The sequence below is a fragment of the Trachemys scripta genome, chromosome 4, assembly GCF_013100865.1.
Source record: "Trachemys scripta elegans isolate TJP31775 chromosome 4, CAS_Tse_1.0, whole genome shotgun sequence".
NCBI classification, from domain to species: Eukaryota; Metazoa; Chordata; order Testudines; family Emydidae; genus Trachemys; species Trachemys scripta.
In genome coordinates, this window is record NC_048301.1 from 128,907,571 (window position 1) to 128,933,900 (window position 26,330).

The window sequence follows — 26,330 nt, forward strand, 5'->3', positions numbered from 1 at the left end:
GGCACTTCCCCTCCCGGGCTCTGGCGGCGCAGGGTCTGGAGGCACGGGGCTGCCCGAAGCCGGTAGCGCTCGGGCAGCCCGGCTCTTAAACAGAGCCGAAGAGTCGGGGAGGAGCAGAGCCGCCATTTTCCTGGACATGTTCGGCTTTTTGGCAATTCCCCCCGGACGGGGGTTTGACTGCAGAAAAACCGGACATGTCCGGGAAAAAGAGGACGTATGGTAACCCTACGCTAGCTTGAAGAAAGCTAGCACCAGTACGTGGACACGTGCAGGGGAATCCCACCGTGGTGTAGACATGGCCTATATCAGGAGCAGCTCTTGGGCTCCTGGCATGACACCAACACTGCCCCAATTGCTAGAGCACGTGTTTAAAGATGCTGTCTTGGGTTAGGGGAAGAGTCGCCACAGCTGGGAAACACGGGGCATTGCCCTGAGCGGGAGTGGGGAGTGTGGCCGATCAGTCTGCTGACCGACGGGGAGAGTTAGGGTTTGCATAAAGTCTGCCCCTGGGCTGGCCACGCTGCCAAGGGGACACTCTCATGGAAGGCAACACCTCCAACCTTGTAAGCTAAGGCTGCAAAGGGATCCCGGCCAGAGCCCATCCCCCCTGCCTCACACTTGTTCGTCTCTCATTAGTGGGACACTGACCTCCACCAGACAGTCTCCCACCAGCCCGATGAGCAGCCGGGCCCCGTGGCACTCGCGCACCAGCGCTGCGTTCTCTGAACGGTTCATGCAGGTGAAGTCAAACATGTCGACGTCCGGGCGGTTCCGGTGGTTCAGAGCGAACTCCAAGTCAGGCAGCTGATAGTTGGTGGAGAAGTTGGCGGCTTCCTTGGCATAGCTGAGGAGGGCTTCTTGATTGACGTTCTCAGCAGACAGCAGGCTCTCTATGTCCGCTTTGTCCTACGGGAATGGGGTTGGGGGTTTACTCAAAAGGGGATTCCTGGCACACGTGCCCGAAAGCGTATTTGTTTGTAAAGCAAAGGGATCACGTCATCACCTATCAAGATGCAGCCACCTCTGAGGTGGAGCACGGCAGCTGAATAAGAGTGCACAGCAACAGGCACGGACAGGAAATATAAAATTAGAACGTATCCCACTGAAATCACAAGGAGCGATGTAGGTCAGCAGGATGTAACACCCGTGTAGAAATTTGCCAGGACACACCCACTCTGTCAAGGAGCGCCATAGAGCTTTAGTGGTTGGCACCTTCGTTTTAGGTCTCATCTGAAAAATGGTCTTTCCGGCAGCACTCTGCTCCTAGCACCAGACTGGTGCATTGGCCCAGGGTACGTCTACACTGCAGCCTCTGAGTGTGACTGCAACTTGAGCTGCAGTAGTAGCCACGCCAGCTTTAATCTAGGTACTGGAGCCATGAAGCCATAGCATACGAGCTGTCCAAACCCACCTGGAACTTCACACACTGAAGCAGCTCCGCCGGGCCGAGACCTGAGCAACCCGCATTAACGCTAGCTTGGGTACGTCAGCTGGAGCGGCAGTCACACCCAGTGCTTTTGGGCTAGACGTACCCTAGAGAGAGAGAAGTGCCTCTCAGCGAATCCCTGGCACCATTTCTGCATTCTCTGGAGGCCTCCCAGCCAGGCACTGACCCCAGCCCTTGCAAGTGCTGCCAGGATGGTAGCACAATGCCCCACACCTCCACGTACATGTACCTTATGTTCCAATACGCTGGGCGCGTGCAACCCAAGCCGGTGCCCTGGTGAACTCAGCTGTTTGGTCCCATCTCTCCCGCCCTGTTATTACGACTAGAAGAAGGGAAGTTTCTGGAATTCAGATTCCCAGAGCTCAGTCCCCAACACGCTAACTCCCCACAGCCCTGCCCACGGCAGCCAGTCTCCTCCCCACACCCGCGCTGGGCCCCACGAGCCCCCTCACCTGTACAATGACCCCCTTTTGGAGCAGGCTCTGTTTTTTGGCTGTCATGACAAAATAGTGGGTGTCGTCTTTGTAGTAGACAATGTTCTCCAAGTCGATACCTGGCACGGGGCAAAGGCATAAAGATAGGATTGAGCTGGAGCTGGGCAGAGAGAGCTGGCATGAGAATGCCGTCCGAGGACAGGCAGCTGCCCCACAACCTGCTCCATCCACAGACAGGCACGGAGGGCCAGAAGGAACGCAGCAACCACCATCCCAGATGAGGCTAGGGAAGCCCTACTCTATGGGGTAGGGGGTCTCTGACAATGGCCAGTACCAGCTACTTCACCGAAGAAGATAAAACCCCCACAATGGACACATGCCATAGAGAAGTTTCTTCCTGACCCCAGGCTGTTAGCAGTTGGCATGTGCCCTAATGCATGAGAGTTTATATCTGTTTTATATGTATACAAGAACATAAATATCCAAATGTAACATCACTTTTGATGCTCTTACTGTGCATATCACAAAAATGTGCAGCTGGAAGGGACCTCAAGAAGTCATCTAATCCATCCCCCATATAAACTTCTGGCCCAGTCCAGCCTCCATATAAATCTCTGGTCTCAGTGCTACCTAGTGGCAGTGAGTCCCACAGGTGAATGAAGCATCACATGAAAGAGAACTTCTTTTTCTCAGGTTTAAGTAGGTTCATTTTTAATTTCACTGAGGGTCCCTTGCTCTTGTGGTATGATACAGGGTCAACAGAGGTGCCCCATTAATGTCCGCTCTGCAGTTGGCTCGGTTATATACTGTATTTTCCCCTCTGGTAGCCTTCCATCTTCCCAGCTCAGGCTGATGGCAAATGGCCCCAATTACCTGAAGCCCCTGGGGGAGGGAGGGACCGTCTCTTTGCTCTGTGTTTGTACAGCGCCTGGCACTGTGGGGGGCTGGGCCATCACTGGGGCTCCCATGTGCTACCACAAATCAAATAAACAACATCAGCAGCCACTGATCTCAGTGCTGGAGTCCCTTTCTTTGAGTACACCCTCTGCTGAGGAGGGACCCCCGCTGCCTGTTGAATGCCCCCCCTGGCCCCGTCGCACAGCAGGGGGTGGGTTGATACAGCCCTGGAGAACTGGGGATGCCAGGGGAAGGGGTTAGCTGATGGGGGAAGGCCCTGCTGACCCGTTTTGTTGTAGAGGTTCTGGAAGAACTGCTGGTTGTAGATGCGGGCCACACCGCTAATCTCGGCCACCTCCACCTCGGCCCGGCTGTGGTGGTTGACGAAGTTGGTGGTGATGCCGATCGCCAGCTTCCCACGCGTCTCCTTCCGCTTGAACCCTGGGGACAGACACACAGACACCATGCCCGTCAGGCCTGCCGGGGCCCTTCCTAGCCCACAGGAAAGGGGGCATTGGCAGCGCAGGGAAAAGCCTTTGGGGGGTGGAGGCAAAGAAGAGGGGTGCAGGCCGAATCAGGCTGGCGAGGGCCAAGGGTGCAGGGGTGCAGCGTCCTTGTCTGCTATTCGGCAGCTCCAAGAACTACACTGCCCGACATTCAGGGCGCTTTGTCTGCAGCAAGTACCAAGGCGCCAGTGGTGGTAAGAGCGGGGTTTGAGAAGGATCCGGACCAAGCCCCAGCTCTGAACCCCCCAACCTCTGTGTGCCAACACCAAGCTGGCAGTGCGCAGCCAGAGGGCAGGACCATGTACTGATTACTGATTACTGAGCAGTGAGGGGAATTGCTCCCTGCCCCCAGGTGCTCCCGGCCCAGCACAGACTCTGGGGAGAGAGGGAAGCACCATTAGGGGCCTGGGGGGACAGTGGCCCAGGAAGGGAGAACCCCGCTGTTTGGTTATCTCAGGGAGGAGGCGGGACTGGAGGCTGGGCGGTTCTGGGCCGTAGGGGCCCCTGCGCAAGCACTGGGAACGCCCCGCAGCATGACGCTACGTGCATTTTAAGGCAGCAGCTGGCCAGCCCTGCGGCAACGGCCCTGTAGATGTTCGGGCAAGCCTCAGCGGGTGGCGTGATCAGCGCCGGCTATCAGGAGCTGAGCTGTCTCAAGGCCTCTTCTCCCACTCCCCCATCTCCCCCACCCAGACCCTTCACAGTACAAGCCGTGGCGCCGAGCTGCCTGGCTCATGCACATGCCCTGCTCCAGAGAACACTGCATTCCCCCCCAGGCTGGGACTCCATATCCTGCTGACAGACTCCAGCCCCACTGGGTGGGGACCCACGAGAACTGAGCAGAGAGAGAACGACCCCCATCCGCTCCCACGCAGGCCCTTCAGCCTCTCTCTTCGCTCCCCTCACCTGCGACAAGAGACTCGATCAGGGTCCCGGGACCCATCGGCCCAGCTGACGCGACCAGAAGCACCATTGCCTCCCCTTAGCCAGGCCATCCTGAGAAGGGTGGAGAGCACTGGCCCCTGCTAGGCCAGTGCTGCTAGCCAGCCAACGAGCCCTGTAGGGACTGTACGTGCCCCCGTGGTAGAGGAGAAGGAACATCAAGCTACAGAGGAGATGGAGCGCGCCCAGCCACTCTAGCCAGGCTAAGCTCAGCAGCCTCGTGCACCCTCCCATCCCAGGCTGGGAGGGGAGGGGGACACCCGAGCTGTAGCTGACGAGTGAGCCCTCACCTTCAGGCACAAATTTGCCTCCTCCGGCTGAGATGAGGACGTCAAATTCATACTGCCCCACAGGAGAGGAGCTGGGCTGGAGCGCAGCCTTCCAGCCCCCACCTGCAGAGAAAGACAACGGAGAAGGGGGTGTCAGAGGGGGCCTGATCGACACCCCAATATGAAAACTCCCCCGTCCCCCTGTCAGGAACGTTTATACATAAAGGGGGTGGTGTGGTCTAGTGGTTTGAGCTCGTGGCTGGGCGTCAGGAGTTCTGGATTCTAATCCTAGCTCTACCAATAACTCACTGCATGACTTTGGGTGAGTCATTCTCCTGCTCCATGCCTCAGTTTCCCCATCTGAACAATGGGGATAATGGTACTAGCCCCACCCGCTGGAGAGGGGAGGAGTTTGTGAAGCTGGATTAGCATTTGTGGAGGCACCGGTATTGTTATTTAAAATAAAACAAAAACCTCAGGGGCAGACCAGACTGAGGGGAAACCGACCCACAGCTCAAAACCATGTCACGAGTGTTAGTCCTCTGCAGAGATTTCAGTCTTGGTCAGCAGCAGTTAGCAGGAAAAGGGGATGAATCACCCAACCCCTCCTCAACCTATTTGAGGGCAGATCTCCCTGTCCTCCAGGGAACAGGCTAGCCCTAGGCGGGGGTGCCAGCACTGTCGGCACGGGACAGACTGGATTTCAGCCAGTGACGGCTGGAATGAGTACGGGCCACAAGGCTCCAGCTTCCCTACCCCGTCCGCTCCCCTTCGCTGCAGGGGGGATGAGCCCCTTAAACTGCACGTTGACGTGAATTTCAACCCCCAGGAGCAAGGCGACCTTCAGGAGGATCAGCTGCAACTGACGGATACCTGGAGAGAGACGGACAGAGTGACGGAGCAGAAATCAACGCTCCCCGGAGATCAGTCGCAGACAAAGCCCACTTGAGTCCATCCCCTACCCAGCACCACTGCCTTGTGGGTCACAGACTCCGACCGCTCCCTGCTATCTGACCCGAGGCAGCTCCCTAGCTACTTGCCTGCCAGCTACAGACTTGGAGTCTGGACCTCTCCGCGCCATGGGATCCAGGCTGCTTTAGCAGGGAGGGCAACTGGTACTGCAGAATCCCCTGGAGCGGCGCAGGGGTGGGGGGACCCCTCCGATGTGCAGACCCAGCTTGAAGAGCATGGGAGATTGCGCTCGGCCCCAAAAGGCAGGTGCCATCTGTGTTTATTGTGCAGGCTGGGGGCAAAGCTGCCCTTGGTGTGAAATGGAGTGTGGATGGGGCTCCCTTCGTGACAGCAGGGCCCCAGACCCCAACTCACCCAGCCACAACCACAGGGTACTTTGGCCATTGCACCAGCCTCCCCCACAACCCCAGCCTCAGTGCCCCATGCATTGTCCCCCCACCCCTCACCTGCCCAGCCTCAGTGGCCACTGCCACAATCCCCACAAGCTGCAACATGCCTCCGGCCCAACCCTGTCCAGCCCCACACACAACCAACCCCCGCCATAGCACGCCAGGCACTGTCCTGTCACCCAACCCCCCCCAGCCACATTTTGTTCCGACTCCAGAGCTGTGCCCTCCCTGCTTCCCCAGCCCCACTCACTGATGTGGTCCAAGGCCCCGGTGCAGAAGCGCCCGTAGAACTTCTTGGCGCCCAGGGCCCGCAGGTCGTGGATGGTGAAAGGCCAGAGGTGCAGCACGTTGTTGCGGGAGAAGGAGTCTCTCTTCTCCACCAGCACGACGCGGGCTCCCAGGAAGGCCAGCTCGATGGCGGTGCGGAGCCCGCAGGGACCTGCCCCAATGATCAGGCACTGGAAGGAGCAGTGACAGAGCTGGGGCAGAACGCAGGAGGCTCCCCACCCACCAGATACCCCAGAGCTGATCTCTTGGGATGGGCATGTCTGTCTGCTGGGGGGCAGAAGGGCCTGACTAGCTGAGGGAGGGGAGACTAGGCCTGGCTGGGATCTCAAGACCTGGCCGGGCTGAGAACTGGGGTGAGGCGAGCATATTGCAGACAGGAGGGAGCAGGGGGTCTACACCGCAGCAGCCAGGTGACTCCGGCCAAGTTGACGGGAGTCAGGAAATCACTCCAACCTCCTTTGACACAGGGCACGAGTCACACCACTGGGAGGGGAGCGCACGCAAGCCCCAGGCCAGAAAGGCCTCCAGCTCTGGTCTCCCCTCGTCCCACAGCGGATCCGACTCCCCTGCATTTTCAGTGGGCCAGAATCAGGGTGATCTGCTGAAAACTCAAGCCTTGTCTGCACGGGGGATTTGTCCTGGTTACAACCCTCCCACTGGGGATGAGCAAAGCCTCTAGCGGCCATGATTTGCACCTGTGCAGCTAGCCCCGGATTCGAGCAGGGGTGAGCTGTCCCCAGCACAAGCAGCCGCTTGGTGTGTCAATCCTGTGGGTTTGCACCAGTGCAGCTATGCTGGGTGGTGTTCAATGAACACTCAGGCCTTGGCTACACTGGTGCTGTACAGCGCTGCAACTTGCTGCGCTCAGGGGTGTGAAAACGCCCCCCCCCGAGCGCAGCGAGTGCAGCGCTGCAAGCTATTCCCCTCGGAGAGGTGGAGTACTTGCAGCGCTGCGAGAGCTCTTGAAGCGCTGGCGGCGCAACTACACTCGCGCTTCACAGCACTGCCGCAGCAGCGCTGTGAATCCCCAAGTGTAGCCAAGGCCTCAGTGCCCGAGATGCTCGCGGAAGGTCTCTCTGCCTGAGAAGCTCAGCCCTTAAAGGCACAGCCCTGCCAGTACCACATACTGATGGCTGAATTCCTCAGCGTAGACAAGAACGCCACACTTTCCTTCAGCTGGGAATTCAGCGAGCTGAACCATTACACGTTTTAAAACAATGTGTTTTAGTCTTGGTCTCAGTTGTTCTCATCCAAGGACAGATAATGGGGGATCTAATCTCTCTCCCAAGCGAGTTAGAGTGAACAGCACTGCCCCCGACTCTCTCCCAGCACTGACACTGCCTGCAAGGAAGCCATTAACTCCCTGTTCTCCACAAGGGGACACAGGCAGACAGCTCAAGTGACCTGCACGTGCGAGTTCCTGGCTCCTAGCCCCCCACCCCTCCTGCATGCCCTGGGGTCTGTAGGTGTCTCTCGGACAGAGCAGACATGCAGTACATTCCCCGGCCTGGCCAGCATGAAGGTTTTGGGAACACTCCCACCTGGAACACTAGTGGAGACAGGGCCCAGGTAGGAGATTTCCCGAAACATACTAGCACAGGCAGAGCTCACCAGGAAGCCGCACCACGCCTGCCCTTCCAGCAAGGGGCTCAATTTGCATCACAGGTGGGGTTGTTGAACTGCCAAGACCTGTTTATTCACAGTGTCAACACCACAAGCCACTGCACATCCTATCAGGAGCTACACAAGACACTCAGATACCCTCTCTGATCCACTCAGCCCTGCCTGGAGAGGACAAACCATTCACCCCTGAAGAGAGTGTAGTCATCAGCTAGCTCTGGGCTCACCCCGCTCCTGCAATGCACCCCACCCCACTCCCAGCTCTGACCTGAAAGGCCTCAGTGCAATGAACCACAGCTGCCTACAGAGAAACACCACCGTTGACAGTGAGGATTTGAACCCACAACTCCTCTTACTGGAAGCACAAGCCCCCACCACTTGAGGTAAAAGAGCAGCTCCATTAGCTATAACTTAGTAGTAGGTTGTTACAGTTACTTGGACCAGCCACTAGGAGGAGGCAAATCACACAGTTAGCCTGTGTAATACCTTCCCCTTGCTCTCAGCATGGGCCCTTCCCTGGTTATATCAGTCATGCCCTCCCTTCTTACCTTGGTGTTGGCACATGCCTTTCTCTGGTCATAGTCTTTGTGTCCAGCCTTCTTATCCAGCTTGCCCCACAGGGCCTTGGCACTCCAGTAGTTAAGGCAGGACTTGAGCTTATGGTAGAACTGCAGCTGGCCCTTGTGCTCCAGAGCCAGCTGCCTGCATAAGGCCTGGAAGCTGCCCAGCACCTCCTCGCAGTGGTTGGCACGGAGGAAGGTTTCGAAAAGGGAGTGAGCCGGGTTACCCTGCTCCCCATCCTGAGGGTTCATCCTGGCCGCTTGGGGTCAAGAAGGGAGTCTGGAAAAGAGGGAGCGAACCATAGACTGAGCGAGGGAGGCACTGCAAAGGAGCCACCTCTCAAACAATCTCCATTTCACGGACGTTACCCCAAGGCATGACACAGGGCAAAGGAAACCAGGACCACGGGATCGCTGTAGCAGATTGGACCACGTAGCCCGGTTTCCTGCCACTAGCTGGCCAACACCCAATGCTGCAGAGGAGGACGCACACACATACACACACCAAAACCCATGATGTGCCAAGCTAATTGTCCAATTATAACAAAGCCCACTTGAGGCAACAGCAGGATTTGAACCCAAGAGCTTCAGAGCTAAAAGCATGAGCGTCTACTGCTTGTGCCAAAAGATCAAGACCTAAGACAGCCTTCAGATATGTTACATTTCACAGCTTATACGCAAAGATGTTGGATAGAAACATCAAATATTCTGCTGGGAGGTTACAACATAACTCCGTTTTTATTCTTAGAATCCAGAAAGATAACACTGCGACGTTCCCCTGGTGTTATCTGGACCGGTGATCTGCTAGGTCACTCCAATCCTCGACTCTGGGAGCCAGCCTTACCCTGCTCTGCTGTGAGAACTCCCACTCCCTGGCTGTTCACGCACAGCCTCTGGCATGTTAGCTGCTCCAAGCTACGTGAGTGAGCACTTTTGGACAGCCGCTGCTTGAATTGTGTAACTGAATGACACTAGCCAATATCTTCAGTCCCAGACACAACCCTAGGAATCTCCATCTTGCAGTGTCCAGTTATGCCCGCTGGACGCTGCAAGCTTATATGAGTTCATCAATTTAACAAAGAAATTGATATGTACCAGGCTTATTATCCTGTGCTAGCATCAGCTAAAGTAGAAGCAGAGAGAGCGTGGGCTAAAGAGCTCTAGGCAGAGCGTTCAGATCTGGTGCACAGAGCAAGGCTCCCATGGCCACATTTAGGCACCTGAATCCAAGCGACCCACACACCCCACCAACCTCCTTGGGAGCTGCAGAGGCTCAGCCCCTCTGGATATCCCCTCTGGGATTTAGGAGCCAAGTGTGAACATCCTGGCCCGAGAATTGTAGCAATCAGCCCCTTGTGCAAGTGTGACGTCCGGGAGACAGGCCAGAAGTCGCTTCAGTGCTAGGCAATTTCCTATGTGCAATGTGCACCTGAAACATACAAAGTGGATCTGGGGAGTTTCATAGTCTTTTCCTGTGGCATCAGCAGAGACCATTCCTCCTTCCTCTTTATCACCCATCCAGTTTCGGGAGGGCAGGAGGTTTCCCTCCCAGAGAGGGGGCCAGAGCTACCCTAAGCAGGCCGGATGTGAGCTGGGACCAGCCACAGCCCCAGATTTCAGTAGCCTTGCAAAATCTCCCCAAGAGACCAGCTGTGGGGCAGGAGGCTGCCAGCTGGGGAAGGGGAAGATTAGCAAAGAGAACAGAAAGCGGCAGAGGTGTCCGGAATCTACCCGAAGAGGGTGGCAGCTGGTGGTTAGAGTAAATGACTTTGTATAAGTTCCCTTTTTACGCTGCCCACATCTGACTAGTACGGGCCAACTCCTCTTCCCCCCCGGCATCAGTGGGAGTTTGGTCATTGACTTCAATGGGATCAGGAATCTTACCCCCACCTCCAGCACCTTCTGTTTAGCCCGTGTCCATATACAAGAGTCCACCACCAGTTTAGCTGCACTGGTGCAAATCCCCAGTGTAGACAGGCTCTGAGTCACAGTTTGCACTGGTGCAGCTTCCCCTGGTTTCAAGCGGGGGCAGAGCTCTGCTGGCATGAATAGCACCTTTGCCTGACTGCATTCGGGCAGGAACCCCGGCAAGCCCCCAAGGCCTTTGTTTGGAATTAACTGCTGCTCTGGGTGTTATCTGGATAAAAGACATTTCATACTCTTGCTGGAAGCTTGTAACATAACACTGCTTTATTTCTTAGAATCCAGAACAGTGGTTCTCAACTAGGGGTACGCATGCTCCTGGGGGTATGTAGAAGTCTTCAAGGGAGAACATCGACTCATCTAGATATTTGCCCAGTTTTACAACAAGCTACAGAAAAAGCACTAGCGAAGGCAGTACAAACTAAAAATTCGTATATACATAAATTTATACTGCTCTATATGCTATACTCTGAAATGCAAGTACAATATTTATATTCCAAAGATTTATTTTATAATTATATGGTAAAAATAAGAAAGTAAGCAATTCAGTAATAGTGGCTGGGACACACTCATATTTTTATGTCTGATTTTGTAAGCAAGTAGTTTTTAAGTGAGTTGAAACTTGGGGGTACTCAAAACAAATCAGACTCATGAAAGGGATACAGTAGTCTGGAAAGGTTGAGAGCCACTGATCCAGAACACACGAGAACCCCAAACAGAGAGAAACAAAGCAGGCTGCTCCCTAAACAGCAAGGCACAACTCACCCCGCCTGGCTGGCTGCGAACTGACTCAGATGTCTGACTCTGATCCCAGGCTCTTTGCCACTGAGCCCCGGCCCGAGCCTACAAGCTAAGGGAACACCCCTCCCCGCTCTTAAAATGATAGCTTGCAATTCCAACACAGTCCGCAATATACTACACTAGGTAGTGCTGCAAACCCCAGCCTGTTGTGTGTTCTCTTCTACCTCGGACACCAAATCACTGCCAGGTAAGTTCCAATTCCAGGATCTTTATCTCAGGCGAGACAAGAAGCACAAAGCACATAGCACTGTTTCTGGCTCTCCTGCTAAGCTTCCAGCCAGGGAATGCCTGTATTTGACTTGCAAATTACACAGACTGGAATAGAACTGACAAGGGACAGGATACAAATTAGGGGACTCCTCCAAGGAAGGGATTGCCTCAAGTCCCTTCCGCTGTCCTCACTCCTCTCCATTGAGTTTAGGGAATAAAAGGTCTCGTCTCTTTAAATTATTATTATTTAAACACTTATTTTGTGGTAATGCCTACAGCCTCCTCTGTGCTAGGTTCTGTACAAATAATAAGTGATAGTCCCTACTCCAAAGAACTTACAGTCTAAAATACAAGTGTCTCTGGGGCGAAACACAGCAATTGCTTAACAGCGCAATGCAACATAGCACAAAACTTGGGGGGGGGGGGTGGAATTCAGGATCCAATGATGGTACCGTGTTTAACAGGGGAGCTTTTAAGTCATTATGGAGGTTATCAACCCCCGACAGTAATGAGATGCTCACTATTCATTTTTTTGAGCCCAGGATCACATGCAATGTAATTAACTGCTGTTTGTAGAGCACTGGGAGCTCTTGAGGAAAGGTACCGAAGAAATACAACGTAGTTTTCCACGTCTTCCTTGCATCAGCAACAGTTTTGCAAGGCAATCAGCCTCCAGAGGCAAATGGGTAATTGATTAGCATGTACAACGAGGAGTCCTTGTGGCACCTTAGGATACGTCTATACTTACCTCCGGGTTCGGCGGTAAGCAATCGATCTTCTGGGATCGCTTTATCGTGACTTGTTTAGATGCGATAAATCGATCTGGGAAGTGCTCGCCGTCGACACCGGTACTCCTGCTCCGCAAGAGGAGTACACAGAGTCGATGGGGGAGCCTGCCTGCCGTGTGTGGACCCGCGGTAAGTACCTTGTAGTTCGAACTAAGATACTTCGACTTCAGCTACGTTATTCACGTAAGTGGTTAGTGTGGACCAGCCCTTAGAGACTAACTCTGCAGCAGTACTTGGGTTGAGCAATGTGGCTGTGAGGTTGAGTCTCACCTGCCTCCAGAATGGAGACTAACCCATGGGAGAGCTATGAACGTTCACCGCTTCTTCCCTGGAGGGAGATCAGTTTCCTCTAAGGGCTGGTCCACACTAACCCCCCAGTTCAAACTAAGATACGCAACTTCAGCTACATGAATAATATAGCTGAAGTCGAAGTATCTTAGTTCGAACTACAAGGTACTTACCGCGGGTCCACACGCAGCAGGTAAGCTCCCCCGTCAACTCTGCGTACTCCTCTCGCGGAGCAGGAGTACCGGTGTTGATGGCGAGCACTTCTGGGATTGATTTATCGCGTTTAGACAAGACGCGATAAATCGATCCCAGAAGATCGATTGCTTACCGCCGAACCCAGAGGTAAGTATAGACGTACCCTAAGTCTCTGCACCAAGCCACTCCCAATGAAGAAACAAGTAGGTCAAGGGTGCTCCTGGCTATAAAGCCCCTACAGCATGTCAGATACCTGCCCAGGGTCCCCCTCAGCACAGAAGTGTCTGGTGAAAGGCCCACAGCAAGTTGCAGAGAGAAATTTCAAGATGCCAAAGCCCTCCACAGGGTATCCAAGGGATTGTGGCCAAAGATTGAGGAGACATACCAGGGAGGCACAATCATCCCTTAGCATTACCACTGTCTCAGTGTCATATACGCATTTGGGGCAGATCTTTGCCCTGGCTCTTCTCCCACATCCCCAATCAATCCGTTGCCAGAATGAGCACCATCTAGACCCCTATTCAGCTTAGGACTTGTTTCTCAACTGGAGTGGTGGGTGTCCCTGGCTTCTGAAATATCAGGGCCACAGAATCGGCGCTCTGCCCAAGGTGCTGTGCTCTGTGAGGTCAGGAAACATTTTACCAATGGGGAAACTGAGGCACGGATCAATTAAGATTGTGCGGGAAGCCTGTGGCAGAGCTAGGAATTGAACCCCGGTTCTCGCCGGTTTCCCAGCCCAGTGCCCCAGCGTTCCGCCCCCCCCCCCCCCGTCCCCCATGGGATGGCTTTTAAGCAATAGAACATTACCATAAGCTGGGACCTATCAGTGTGCTCAGCGCTGTACAGAGAAAGTCTTGCCCCAAGGAGCATGCCCTCTAGCCTCTATAGCATCAGGCAGCACATACTTGAGCAATTATATCCTCTCCCCAGGGGCGCAGCGTCACGGGGCCAAAGGCAGAGTGAGCCGCTAGCCAACATGCTCAGTAATTGCCTTGAGACACGCTTCCTGCTGTGGTTTATCGCTGTTATGAAATGTAATTTACGGCACACCCAAAAATAGAACAAATTTGCCGCCGAGAGGTAACTGGGGGAATACCTGAATCACTCAGGACCATCTACAGCCCAATTCAAACCACATCAACCCAGGGGGGCGGGACCAATTTTTGTAACGGGGCTGCTGCTGATGGAAATCATGTATTTGGTGTTTGTTATTCCCAGTTCAAGCCAGGGGGTGCGGAAGCACCCCTAGTTCCAGTACCACTGCATCAACCATTCAAGAGCCACGCACTGGTGTTCTCCCTCCTTCTCTTCAGCTTGGAACAAACAGCACAGGGCATTTCCTAGGGATTAAGGGCTATTTGGGGCTAGCTAGTTCCCATCCGCGTCTTTGCCCATCCGCTCCGCTCAACCAGACAGTAATTGCCAGGAAATGAGCGGCTGTGAATGTTGAACAATACAATGGGACAATACAATACATAAGAAAGGCACAATGGAAAAAGTCAGTTGGACATTACGGCCTCTGGCTCAGATCCACAAAGGTCCCAGGTTTGGCTCCGCTGTGATCCACATTACACCCACCAAACCCAGTAGGCGCCTAAGGTTCGGGCATGGGCACTGCTGCCTCCCTTATGTGCCCGGGACTTAGCTCCCACCTAAGCCCCAGAGCGATTCACAAACCGGGAGAAGACAGGCGTTCGGCCAACCTACATGGCATGTGCGGCCTGATCCAGAAGGCGTGCTCAGAGGCTGCGTCCCAGATTGGGTCGTGTCCCATTCAAAATCCATCCGGGGACGACTCGGTGGGGCCACCCACCTTCTAAGTTTTGTCCCTGGTGGCTAGAGCATCAGCAGGGAAGTAGGAGACTCAGAGTTAATTCCCTCCCTCTCTGGTCCAGGCCAAATCATTGTTTCATTATTTATCCACAGTGGAAAAGCTTCAGCAAGCGAGACTAAGGATCACCACATCAGACCATTCCCTAGCTCAGGTAGGGTGACCAGATGTCCTGATTTTATAGGGACAGTCCCAATTTTTGGGTCTTTTTCTTATATAGGCTCCTATTACCCCCCACCCCGTCCCGATTTTTCACACTTCCTGTCTGGTCGCCCTAAGCTCAGGGCACACTGGGGAGACCCCTGTTCAAATCCTTTCTCCCCCAGCAGAGCTAGGTACCTGGAATAGGGTCTCCCTCTTGTCGGCATCTCCCACTGGCCAGCTTCAACACACACACACACCCCGCCCGCTGCCTAGCGTGCTGGTCCTTGTGGATCGCATTCTGAGGTGCCTCGCTCTCCCTAGTTCGTACAGGGGCCCCGGTGCCTAGCTCCGCGTTGTGGATCGCAGTGTTCCTGTGATTTGCTAGGCGCCTAAAAGTAAGGTGCCATGACACTGAGCGTTGCAAGTGGATCTGGGCCTCTGTCCACACTGGAACTGGCTTTAAACTCTTCTCCAGCAGCTAACCCAATTTGGAGCACAGATTTGGCTGGGAAATACGAACGGGGCCAAATCGCATTCTCATACGACCTCGTGCTGATATAGCGAATTTCACTTGTCGATCTCAAGGAGCTTTCCCAAGGAGGCTCGGGGGCAGTATAAAGCATTTTAGAATCTTAGGGCCACCATTTCAAATGATCTCAACACCCACCCCTGGGGCCACATTGTCCCAAGAGTTCAGCGCCCCAATAAGGGCCTAGATTTTTCAAAAGGGTGGTGAGTTCTTGTGAAAATCTGGCCCCCCACTGCAAAGGCAGCTGAGCTGCTGAACGTCTGGCCCTGAGCGTGTAAGGTTTGGGTCAGATTCTGGTCTCAGTAACTCTGCTCAGTTACTCCAGATTCACACCAGCACTACTGAGATCAAAATCTGGCCCCTCCTAATACTTTCCAAACAGGTTTACAACATACTGTGGACAGGCCCGAACCATGTGGAGACGGAATTTTAAACAAGTTCGGTGAGCGTGCTGCGAAGCCCAGTGTAAACAGCGAACGGCACTGGATCGAAGTCACCAAGCCTCAAACTCCCCACCCCAGTGGAAAGCAAGCTGGGTTACGCAGGGCAATAGTCTCTTTCATTTGCTTCTGGTGACACTGCTTTGCTTCTCCCCTTCCGCCTCCCCCACAGCGTGAGTCGCCCTCTGACAGAGCTGTGATTCAAGGCCATGCTGGGTGTCTATCACCCTCCGGTTTTGCTGTGGTTATGACAATAAACACGGAGAACGGACCGTTCTGGCAAGCCTCAAAGAGGGAATGACTTGGATTTTATGACCAGCCTTGACTCATTTCTCTTAGGCCTCATGGAAGAAGTTGTGAAAGGTTTTTCAGAGACACACACAGCATCCATTGTTTTCGCTGGGCCTTGGATCAGGCCCTTGGACTTTCAGAGGCTCAGGCTGAAAGGCAGTGTGGACCCGGGGGTAGGGCACTGCAGCAGGACCCAAGAAAGCCATCTTCTAATCCCAGCTCTGCCAATTACCTTGCCCTGCCCTTCATCTATCTTGTCTATGTAGAGCAGGGCATGTCCCGTCCTGGGTGTTTGTACAACACCTAGCACCATGGGGCCCTGACCTTGGCTGGGGCCCTCAAAGTCAGTGTTTCTCAATGACCGGTCCGTGGACGAGCGCTGGTCCCAGAGATCTCCCTGACACAGTCTAGGAAGGCAGCAAGCCGGTCCCTGGGATCAAACAGGTTGGGAAACACTGATGTGTAATAATCCACACCTCTGGACACCAGCCCCGAGTCTTTAGCTGGGATCTGATGGAGAAAGCGTCGTGGTTTGTCAGACCGGCCCAGGGAGCAATAAATAACTGACGAGCGGCAGGAACGATAATTAGATGGTGGAAGAGGCCAGGAAAGCTCATACCGAGGACGTGGGCTCTGAGTGACCCAGGCAGAAAATGTGCATTCAAATCTATAGCTCTGCTGTGTAAAACTGGACAAAAAGACATCACTCTCCCTTCCCAGGGCAGTGCTCATGGGAGCGTTTCCCAGTCATTCCACATGAGGTTACTTAAAACCAGGGGGTATTTCTGACGACCCAGCGTTCTGCCGGGATGTGGGCACCCCTTCCCCCGACTCATATCTGCACATCAGCCGGAGGCGTAATTTCCAGCACGGGCAGATGCACACTAACACACTGAGAACAGATGTGTAGCTACGGCGGTGTGAGAGCTGACTGCCTGAATACAGTCCTGCCTGGGAACCCTAGCCACTGACTTGAATAGCTAGCCCATCCCACCACAGCTACACTTCTCCTTTTATGGTCTTAACCTGTTCAAAGATGGCTCACATACGTCTACCCAAGCAGGGAATACACCTCCAGCTCCAGTGTAGACATACACTATGTCTGTCTAATCTATTGAGTTTACAAGCAGTTCAGAGCAAAACCACTGTCACTCCTCTAGGATTGTACGGAAACCCTCTGTCATGGTTGGAGTCCACAATAACACCACTCAGTTCAGCAGAGAACTCCCTGTGGTTCCTCTCCGTTCAGCTTGGAAAAAAAGAAAGAATCGGTTTATTGCTGAGTCTTGGAGGAGAAAAGGGGAATGGATCCTCAGGGCTATCGGAGTCAGGAACAGAACCCAGGGGCTTCAAGGCACTGTCCCTCCATCTTTCTATCTCCATTTCACAGATGGGAAAAGTAAGAGGGATGGGCCTTGCCCAAATCCACAGAGCAGGTGCCAGTAATGGAACCCAGGAGTCCAGACTTGACAAGCCTGTGCATGAACCACTAGATGGCATTGTCTCCCACATGACACATTGACCCTCCCACTAAGTTATGAATTTGAAAGTTCTATGTGATAGGCGGGGCTGGTAGGGCCGCCTACTATCAAGGCTGCCCAACGCCTCCCATTATAAGACCCTGTTTTCAGTTGCATATCCATTTGCCAAACTTTAACCATTTGGACAGAAATTTTCTATGCCAGGTATCTGCTTCAGGCTGAATATTTTTGGAAAATCTCAATCAAACCAGTGCGGCCATATCCAAGAACAAGGCTAAGGACAAATACATTGTTTTGCCCACGTTAAAAAATTCTGGTGACCTTTTCTCCTTGATACTTTGGCACAGGGTCTTTCAATTTGGCAGAGGGGTAGCCTGTGTGCCAGGGATTGCCTCTTGCTGGCCATGTGAAAATCTGCCCAAATTTGGCCCAGTTATAAGCCTTTGAAAAATCCCAGTTCACACATGCTCAGTACAGACTTCTTAGATTTTAGCAGCTTAATTCCCCGAAGATTCTGCACGAACTGAGCATGTTCTAGCCTGGGACTGAACAGGACTTTCTCAGCAATTGCCATCTGGGCTTTTGTGAGCCAGGCCAGGCACTTAACTGCAAGCAAGGAGCCTGTTTGTCCTGCAGCATGGACGAGGCGTGCCTGACACGGATGCATAGGGAACAAGAGCTGGATCTGGGAAAGTGGGGGGCAAAGGACAGACATAGATTGGGGCAAGAATCGGGGGGCAGAGGGAGGTCTGAGACTGGAGCTGGCCCCAGGACTGGAAGACAGGGAAAGTGGGACTAGCTGGCCAAGAAAATTTTTGAGTGCTTGACCTTGCACCCTTAATAAAGTTCTTTTAGCGTAACTTGTATGTGAATTATATATGATGTTACTGACCAGCACCTGGCTCTGGAACTAGAGGACACTGAGGATGGTCTAAGAAGTGGCTATAAAATAGGGTTACCATTCGTCCGGATTCCCCCGGACATGTCTGGCTTTTTTGAGTTAAAAATAGCGTCCGGGGGGAATTTGTAAATGTCCGGACTTCCCCCCCATGCAGAGCACACGCACTGACAGGGCAGCTGGCCACGGGGCTCTGGCAGCCAGAGCCCCTCCTCCGCTTCCCCCTCCTCTCCCCTGCAACTTGAGATCACTCCCCTCCTCTCTCTCCCTCCCTCCCCCTCCCTGCATTCACAGATCGCCAGCCCACCATTCGCATCGGGCCTCCGGCAGTCTGGAGCTCCACCCCCTGTTCCCCCTCCCCTGCTGCCCAGCGTGCCGCTCCGCAGCACTCTGTTCTGAGCGGCACGGTAAGGGGGCCAGGGGATCGGAGAAGGGGTAGGGAGGTTCTGGAGGGGGCAGTCAAGAGACAGGGAGTAGGGTTGGATGGGTCGGGAGTTCGGGGCAGTGCTGTCTGGGGGTTGGGGGTGTAAGGTTTTGAGCAGTCAGGGTACAGGTAGGGTCCTAGGGGGGCAGTTAGGGTGGGGGAGTGTCTCAGGAGGGGGCAGTCAGGGGACAGAGAGCAGAGGGGTTTAGATGGGTCGGGAGTTCTGGGAGGGGGGCTGTCAGGGGGTGGGGAGTGGTTGGATGGGGTGTGGCAGTCCCTGGTGTCTGTCTGGGGGTGGGGGGGTGGATAAGGGTTGGGGCAGTCAGGGGACAGGCAGGGGGTAGGGACCTAGGGGGCCAGTTAGGATGGGGGGAAGGTCTCAGGAGGGGGCAATCAGGGGACAAGGATCAGGGAGGCTTAGGTAGGGGGTGGAGTCCTGGGGGGCAGTTAGTGGCAGGGGTCCCAGGAGGGGGCAGTCAGGGGACAAGGGGTAGGGGGTAGGGTTGGGAGGTCTGAGGGGGACGAGAAGTGGGAGGGAGAGGAAGGAGCAGGGGTGGGGCTAGGGCAGGATGGGGGCAGGGCTAGGGCAGGGCTCCTCCCATCCTCTTTTTTGATTGTTGAAATATGGTAACCCTACTATAAAAGGGACCATGTAGGAGTTTCTACGTATTACAGAATTTTAGGGGAACTCAGCGTGCCTGAGCTTTGTGATATTTTCCTCATTTCCTCACCCCCTGGTTCTTCTTCCTCTTCAGTATTTCCTCCTATAGGCACTAACTAGGCAGCCTGAAACTAGCTGCTTTCTTTCCTGCTCTGTGCAACTGGCCACCGTTCAGCATCAGGACAAGAAAAGTTAGCTCTTGTGATGCGGCTAGAACTGCCTGTTACCCTTATGAAGTAGCTACTGCTACAGCGAGGGACGGGCTCCAACAAACTCCTTGTCCAAACTCCCCCTGATCTTTGGGGCAGGGTATGTCCAAAGCCTAATTCAGGAGCTATCTCGGTGGGCTGACCCAAAAACCTGGCTCTGGACACCCCAGATCTTTCCATCTGAATCCAGGCTCGGAGTCTCTAATGGCATCTCCCAATATACGCCCAGAACAGTGCAAACACCATCCTGCACCATCAATGGGGCCTCTTACCTGGCTCTGGAGCGATTGCACTTCTAGGGGATGATAGGGGAGTTCAGTTTCCATGACCCATTTGATTCTAAGCCTCCCTGCTGAGACTGTCAGCAACAGGGCTGGTGGCCTGGGGTGGATGTGGGTGCCCTGGGAACTTGACTGGGCTCACGTGGGTGTATGGACTGGAGAAAGGAAGCCAGAAGTTTCAGGAGGGATCTAGTTTGGGGTGACACCTGGTGCTCAGGCGTGCAAGCTGGTGGCTATTGGACAAACACAGTCCCTCTCTGCGGGTAACCCTGGCCTCTCTGCATGCTCAGTATAGATCTCTTTCCTACAGCTCTGCCTGCCTGCCGCAGCACTTACTGCTAATGAAACAGGCAGCCTCGAGTCAAAGCAGCCATGGCCCATTCCCAATCCAGTCCCAAGCGGCAACAACTCACAAAGTCTATATGCCCCCTGTCCCACTGTATGCACCCACCAGAACCTCAAGCTGCCCTGGGAGGACTGGAGAGCCCCAGAGAAAGCAACAGGCCACATGCGAGCTGCCTCCCATCCACCCCCACTCAGCAGCGGGGACACAAGTGATGCGGGCCTGGTGCAGGGAGACCTGCACTTCACCCTCGGTCGATTGTTCCCAATGGCATTTTAAGCACAAGACACTCTTTGTCACATGGATGTAAAAACGCGGGGGCCTGTTTACCTCATGAGCCGCCTCCAGGCTGCTGGGAGCTGGAGATACCCTGTGGCTTGCAGCTCACATTAATATTTCATACCTGCATACTCTCAGCAGCTCCGGGCGGCTGCAGCAGCTTGAATGCCACAAAACCGGTGCTTTCTCGCACCTATTTCCCTTCCCCCCACCCCCACCCCCGCGAGCTCCCAGAGGAATGCGATGTGCAGCAAAGGCCAGTCCCATACCCCCTTTCCCAGAACCTGTCCCTCCATCCCTCGCTGTCAGACCCAGGCAGGAGCGGGCTCGGCCTTCTGACCCATTTCTCGGTTGGTGCCACGGCAGGCGCGCCCTCCCAGGGCTCGCTCTAGCTGGTGAAACAGTAGCAGGTGGAGACGCGCTTTATGGCAACAGGGGAATCGTTAACCTGGCCCACAGCAATCCCAGCGCGTCAGGGCCCTGAATCACCGGGTGCGCGTGATGCCGGGGACAGCCTGCCTGGCCCCTGGTGACCCCACCCTAGCTACGTGACAGGAAGGGGGCGGCATTATCAGGGCAGCAGGGCAAAGTCCAGCCCTCAGCCTCTGGGGCTGGGCAAAGTGAAAGTGGCGAACACAACTCCTCACCTGGGATGGAGAGAGATAGGAGTCCCGAGCCCCAGCCCGCACCTGTACCCTCCGCTCATTAAAGCCAACAGGCCCCTGGAATGGAGCTCCAAGGGGAGGGGGGAAGGGAGGGGCGGAATAGCCCCCCCACCTCGGCACTGGGTGCATTTGTGGGAGAGGGGATAACGACTCTTCAATCCTGAGGAGAAGTGGAGGCCAGGGGCTCGTCCCTCCACAAGGAGAATATCCCTTTTCCTATGGGAGCAGGCACAGGCAGCACGTGAGAAGGGAGGCAAATGCCCCTTCAGCTGGCAGAAGGGGGGAGGCAAGTGGGGGGGGAGAGACTGGCAAGAACCCCTCCCACACACACACAGCATGGAAAAGGAGTGGGGAGGGGGTCACGGCCCGTGCAGGGGGAGAAGTGAAGGGTGATGCTGTGGGTCGTGCTCCACCAAGGGAAGGTTTAGTTCCCTGAGGGAGGGAGGATCCACCTCACGGAGGCGGGCGCACAGAGTGTGGGGGGGACCTTGAGGCTATTCTCCCCCAAGCCCCACAGGAGAACAAGGCTGGCTCCTGGCACAGGGAAGGGAGCGCTGCCCTGTGGAAGCCGGGACCCCACAGGGTTACCCTCCAAAGACAGGCAGAGCCAAAGGGCTCCCCCAGATCATGTGGGTGTCAGGCCGTGGGCAGAGTCCAGACAGATGAACAGCTGCACAAGGCTTTCTGAAAGATTCATCAGCCCGGCCCTGATGTTTCTCCCCCACCCGCCCGTCCCCACGAGGAGGTGACGGCAGAGTGTGTCCGTGCCCTGACACACGCCCTGCGGCTCCTGGCCCCGGCCGGGTGGGGTGCTAGGGAGTCCGACAAACCAGCCAGTCATTCTCCAGAGCAGGGGAACCAGGCCGAGCTGGGGGGTTCAAGTGAGGTGACAGGAAAGGCTCCCCCTCGTCCCAGCCCAGTGTCTTTGGGAGCTCTTGGCCTCCCCGCATCTCACTCCTCCCTGCTGCGAGGAGCTGGGCCGAGTGCCCCTTAAAGGCCCTGGGCTGGCAGCCTCAGCCTCAAAAGCCACATCAGTCACTGCCTGGGCTGCTAGGCCATGTCCCCGGGGGGACGGCGAGGAGTCCCTGAGCCACCTTGCCGCATTCCTCCAGGCTCTAGCCACGCAGCGGCGTGTCTAGGGAAGTGCCGGACTTCGACTTCATTCCAGCGACAAACGCGGGGCCAGATCCGGACCCAGGGGGCATGGCGCGCTCCTGGCTCCTCCAAGCACAGTCAGCGCTAGGAGCGCCGCTGGCCTTGACCGCTGCTGCATGGCAGACCCGCTAGCCTTTCGCACGGCCCCGCAAGGTGCAGGGCAGAATCAGGCCCAGGACTCCCCAGGGGCTGCAGGCACTCAGCACAGAGCTGCAGAGGTGGTGGAACGAGGGGTGCTGCCGCCCCTCAGCTTGACATGGTTTCCATCCTATACAGTTTAGTTCAAGGGCTCTCAGCCCCTCCCCTTCCCCATCGTACAAATGGTTTCGGAGAACCCTGCTCCAGCTCTTCTCAGTATCACTTGGCCGGTAGCCACACCGCCCCCCACCCCGACCCTGCAGCCACCCAGAGGCACCCACGAGGCTCCTGCAGTGCCAGGAGCTGCCAGGATCTCTCCCCACTGCAGGTGGCCAGGGGGAGACGCCGGCAGGGGCAGGCCCCACCTTAAAGCCCAAACCACAAAGTCGACTTACATGCAGAGGCGGCTGGAGAGCTGGAAGCCCCGGTCTGCCACTGGCCTGCTTGTGGGGCAGAGGAGGCGCATGGGCTGGCTTGAGATCCCCAAGGGTCAGCCCTGAGCTCGCTTCCTGCCTGCCGAGGCTGGGCAGAGCAGGGCTGCGTAGCAGAAGGCTGACTGTGAATGTGCAGAAGTCCCGATGAGAAAGCAGGAAATTGAAATTAAAACCGCTCTGAGCTTCCTGCTCGATGCGGCAGCGAGCTGCTCCTGCTGAGAGCCCCCAGGGCTGGGGGAGGGAGAAGCTGCTCAAAGACCGGCCCCCAGGGAGATGGGGAGGAGCTGAGACAGCGAAGCCACTGCCAGGAGCATCCTTGCGGCGCAGGATGGAAAAACTGCTGGATTAGCCCAGCCTGCCTCCGAGGGGCTGTCACTCCCCGCCCAGAGCTGGGCGTCGAACCCAGGCGTCCTGAATCCCTGTCCACTTCTGGACTATGAGACCTCACTCCCTGCCCAGAGCTGGGGGTGAAACCCAGGGTGTGGGGCTAGAGCTGGCTGGAAAAAGTTCTTTAAGAGTTGCCAACGTTTTTCAAAAGCGAGTCTGCTTTGCAGCGTTCCGAATGGACCAACTCCCATTTTAAAAAAAACAACAGGATTGTTACTGAACCTATTCTTGGCTTGCAGAAAACTCAGCTTTCAACACACACACAAATTTGAGAACTATTTCTCTAATGGTTTGGTCGCAAAATGTTGTAAACAATGTCACAATCCTTCCCCCCCCCCCCCCACACACACATATACAGCCCCCCCCACACACACAAAGACAACAGGTTTTTGCAATTTTTTTTTTTTTGTCTTTTTTGAGGCAATTGTTTGGGGTGGGGGAGAAAAATGTTGTGTTTGAAAATATCTGGCTACTTCCAGTCCCAGCTGGGCACTCAGACTGCTCTATTAGCCACCGCTTCCTCTCTGAGCTGGGCATAGAACCCAGGAGTCCTGACTCCCAGGCCCCTGCTCTAGGCCTCTGCCCTTTAAGTTAGCCCCTGTCAATGTTAATCAGCCTGTACTTTGTACAAGGCTCCAAGGATACCCCCACCTCACGTGTTCACTGTGGGGGTGTTGATACCATAGCTCCATCGGCCCTGGGAGTGGTGAGGGTCCCAGAGTGAAGAGAGCAGGGTCCCCTGGAGGAACAGGGTGCAGGGCCGGCTCCAGCATTTCTGCCGCCCCAAGCAAAAAATAAAAAATCCGTGACCGGCGGCAGCAGTTCAGCGGCAGGTCCTTCGCTCCTAGAGGGAGTGAGGGACCTGCCGCCCCGAATTGCTGCAGGTGCTGCCCCTCTCCCTTGTCTGCCCCAAGCACCTGCTTGTTAAGCTGGTGCCTGGAGCCGGCCCTGCCAGGGTGCCCCGCCTGTAGGAGGCAACTGAGACCATGCAAAGCCCAGTGCCCAGGATGCTGCTGCTTGGGGCTGATCCTTTATCTGCCCCTCCCTTCTAGTCTCAGGGCTTCAGGTAGGCGTGCAGGATCCATGTGTAGAGTGGGGATGCTGAGAGTCATTGAACCAAACTGTCAACCCTGTCTGTGATGGACACCATGTCAAGCCAAGGAGTTACAACCCCTCTGGCTTCAGGGAGAGTCTGCTGCAGGCACCATTGCCCCCATTCACACACAAGGGCAGACACCCCCTTGCACTGGGGAGCTGCTCCCCGGCCTATACCATGGGGTTTTATCCATCTGAGACCTCATAGAGGCCCCTTTGTTGTGGTGCTCTCAAGCCCTCTCCCCCTGCTGTGGGGCCGGGACTGGCCCTGTTGAACTCAATGGGAGGCTGGGAGCAGCCTGGCTGAGGCCCATAGGCACCCCCTCTATTGCATGTTGCGGGATCAGGCAGTAGCTAAGAAGAGGGCAGCCATATGCCACATGTAATAAGGCACCCACCAGCCAGGCAGACCACAGAAAGGGGGTGATTCTGGGCAGGGTGCAGGGCACCATCCACTGTGGTACCCTACATGCCTCCTCGCGGGTGAGGCCAAGGGTGTACCAGCAAGCACAGCTTTGGCACATGGTATTTCCTAGGGGCAGAGACCCGCTAGCATCCCCCAGCTACCTTCTCCCAGCCCCATCCTTCATCTCTCTTACTCTGGCCTCCCTGCTCTGCCTACCCCGATTCCTGACCTCTCCCCTGCCATGCACCCCCTTTTCACATCCCTCCTTAAAGCCTGCCTTCCTTTATTATTAGTTATATTACAGTAGCACCAGAGAGCTCCAACCGGGATCAGACAGCCCTTCCCCAAAGAGCTTCTGTTCCAAATGGATAATGGGGTCAAAAGCTGGGAGGGGAAACAGAGGCACAGCAAGGGGCAGGCGCGTGCCCAACGGCTCACAAAACACAGCCGTACTGACTCCCAGCCTGGTGTTCTGTCCACTGAGTGGCACTGTCTGCCCCACACTTCCACAGCCCTCCCCGCTCCTGGCTGATGTTCATTTGACGAGTTTAGGCTAGTGGTTCTCAACCACCACTACATGTACTCCCGGGGTGCGCAGAGGTCTTCCGGGGGGGGACATCAACTCATCTCGATAGTTGCCTCGTTTTACAACAGGCTACATGAAAAGCACTAGTGAAGTCAGCACAAACAACAATATCATACAGACAATGACTTGTTTATACTGCTCTGTATACTATACACTGAAATGTAAGTACAATATTTATAGTCTAATTGATATATTTTATAATTATATGGTAAACATGAGGAAGTCAGCCATTTCTCAGTACTAGTGGCTGTGACACTTGTATTTTTATGTCCAGTTTTGTAAGCAAGTTATTTTTAAGTGAGGTGAAACTTGGGGGTACACAAGACAAATCAGACTCCTGAAGGGGGTACAGTTGTCTGGAAAGGTTGAGAGCCACCGGCTTAGATGCTTTGACAGAAGGGAGCTGGACCATCTGGTTGTAAAACACAGATACATTTATGTCTGTCACACACACACACACACACACACACTCTCTCTCTCTCTCTCTCTCCTGGGGGAGCCCCACACACCGTGCTCATTAGGGCTTCATTACAGAAACGACACTGCAAAGCAGCAGGGGGGTTGCCTATTTCCCGGGCTCCTGCCTCCACCAGCGCCTCTGGGTTTTTATAGGTGCACAAACTTTAAGGCGGTTGTTTACAGACCCGGGGGAGCGGGCAGGAACTCTTCCTTTGTCTGCTTATTTGCATAGGTTACGGGGTGAGGGGAGGAGGTGTGTTATATTTGTGTAGGACTCGGCTGTGTGTGTTTCTGAATATCTGACCCCGCCCCTCCCCGGGGGAGATCCCGCCACGCGCTTCCCAGAGATAAAGAATGCACGGCCGGGAAATAGATTTACAGCTTGTGGATAAATCTGTCCCCGACTAATCCTCTGCTGGGCTCCATTAGACCTCCCCCCCCCCAGCAGGGCAAACCTTCCTCGGCCCCGGAGCTGCCACCAGCCCGGCAGCGGGGAGGCGGGTAACCTCCTCCCGCAGGTGTGGGCAATCACCGGGGAGTGGAACCACAGAGGGGAGGCTGGCTGGCAAATCAGGTGATCTGAGAACTCCTCTTTATGACCATATCAAAGGCAGGGAGAGCAGAGTGGCTGTACTGAGCCAGCCACTAGCTCTGGGGCTGAGACA

At 55.1% G+C, this 26,330-nt stretch overlaps 1 protein-coding gene across 1 annotated transcript in view; it reads right to left on the reverse strand.

Annotated features, from left to right (window-relative positions):
- MICAL1 (microtubule associated monooxygenase, calponin and LIM domain containing 1) overlaps positions 1 to 22,974 on the reverse strand; it is a 47,304-nt gene extending 24,330 nt beyond the window's left edge. Inside the window, exons 1-8 of the mRNA XM_034767481.1 lie at positions 22,694 to 22,974; positions 8,313 to 8,604; positions 6,107 to 6,314; positions 5,252 to 5,368; positions 4,517 to 4,618; positions 3,064 to 3,219; positions 1,900 to 2,000; positions 649 to 906 (exon numbers count right to left, since the gene is read on the reverse strand). Coding sequence (XP_034623372.1) covers positions 649 to 906; positions 1,900 to 2,000; positions 3,064 to 3,219; positions 4,517 to 4,618; positions 5,252 to 5,368; positions 6,107 to 6,314; positions 8,313 to 8,576 — 1,206 coding nt within the window. The 5' untranslated portion in view covers positions 8,577 to 8,604; positions 22,694 to 22,974. The remainder of the gene's footprint in view (positions 1 to 648; positions 907 to 1,899; positions 2,001 to 3,063; positions 3,220 to 4,516; positions 4,619 to 5,251; positions 5,369 to 6,106; positions 6,315 to 8,312; positions 8,605 to 22,693) is intronic.
- Positions 22,975 to 26,330: the final 3,356 nt, after the last annotated feature.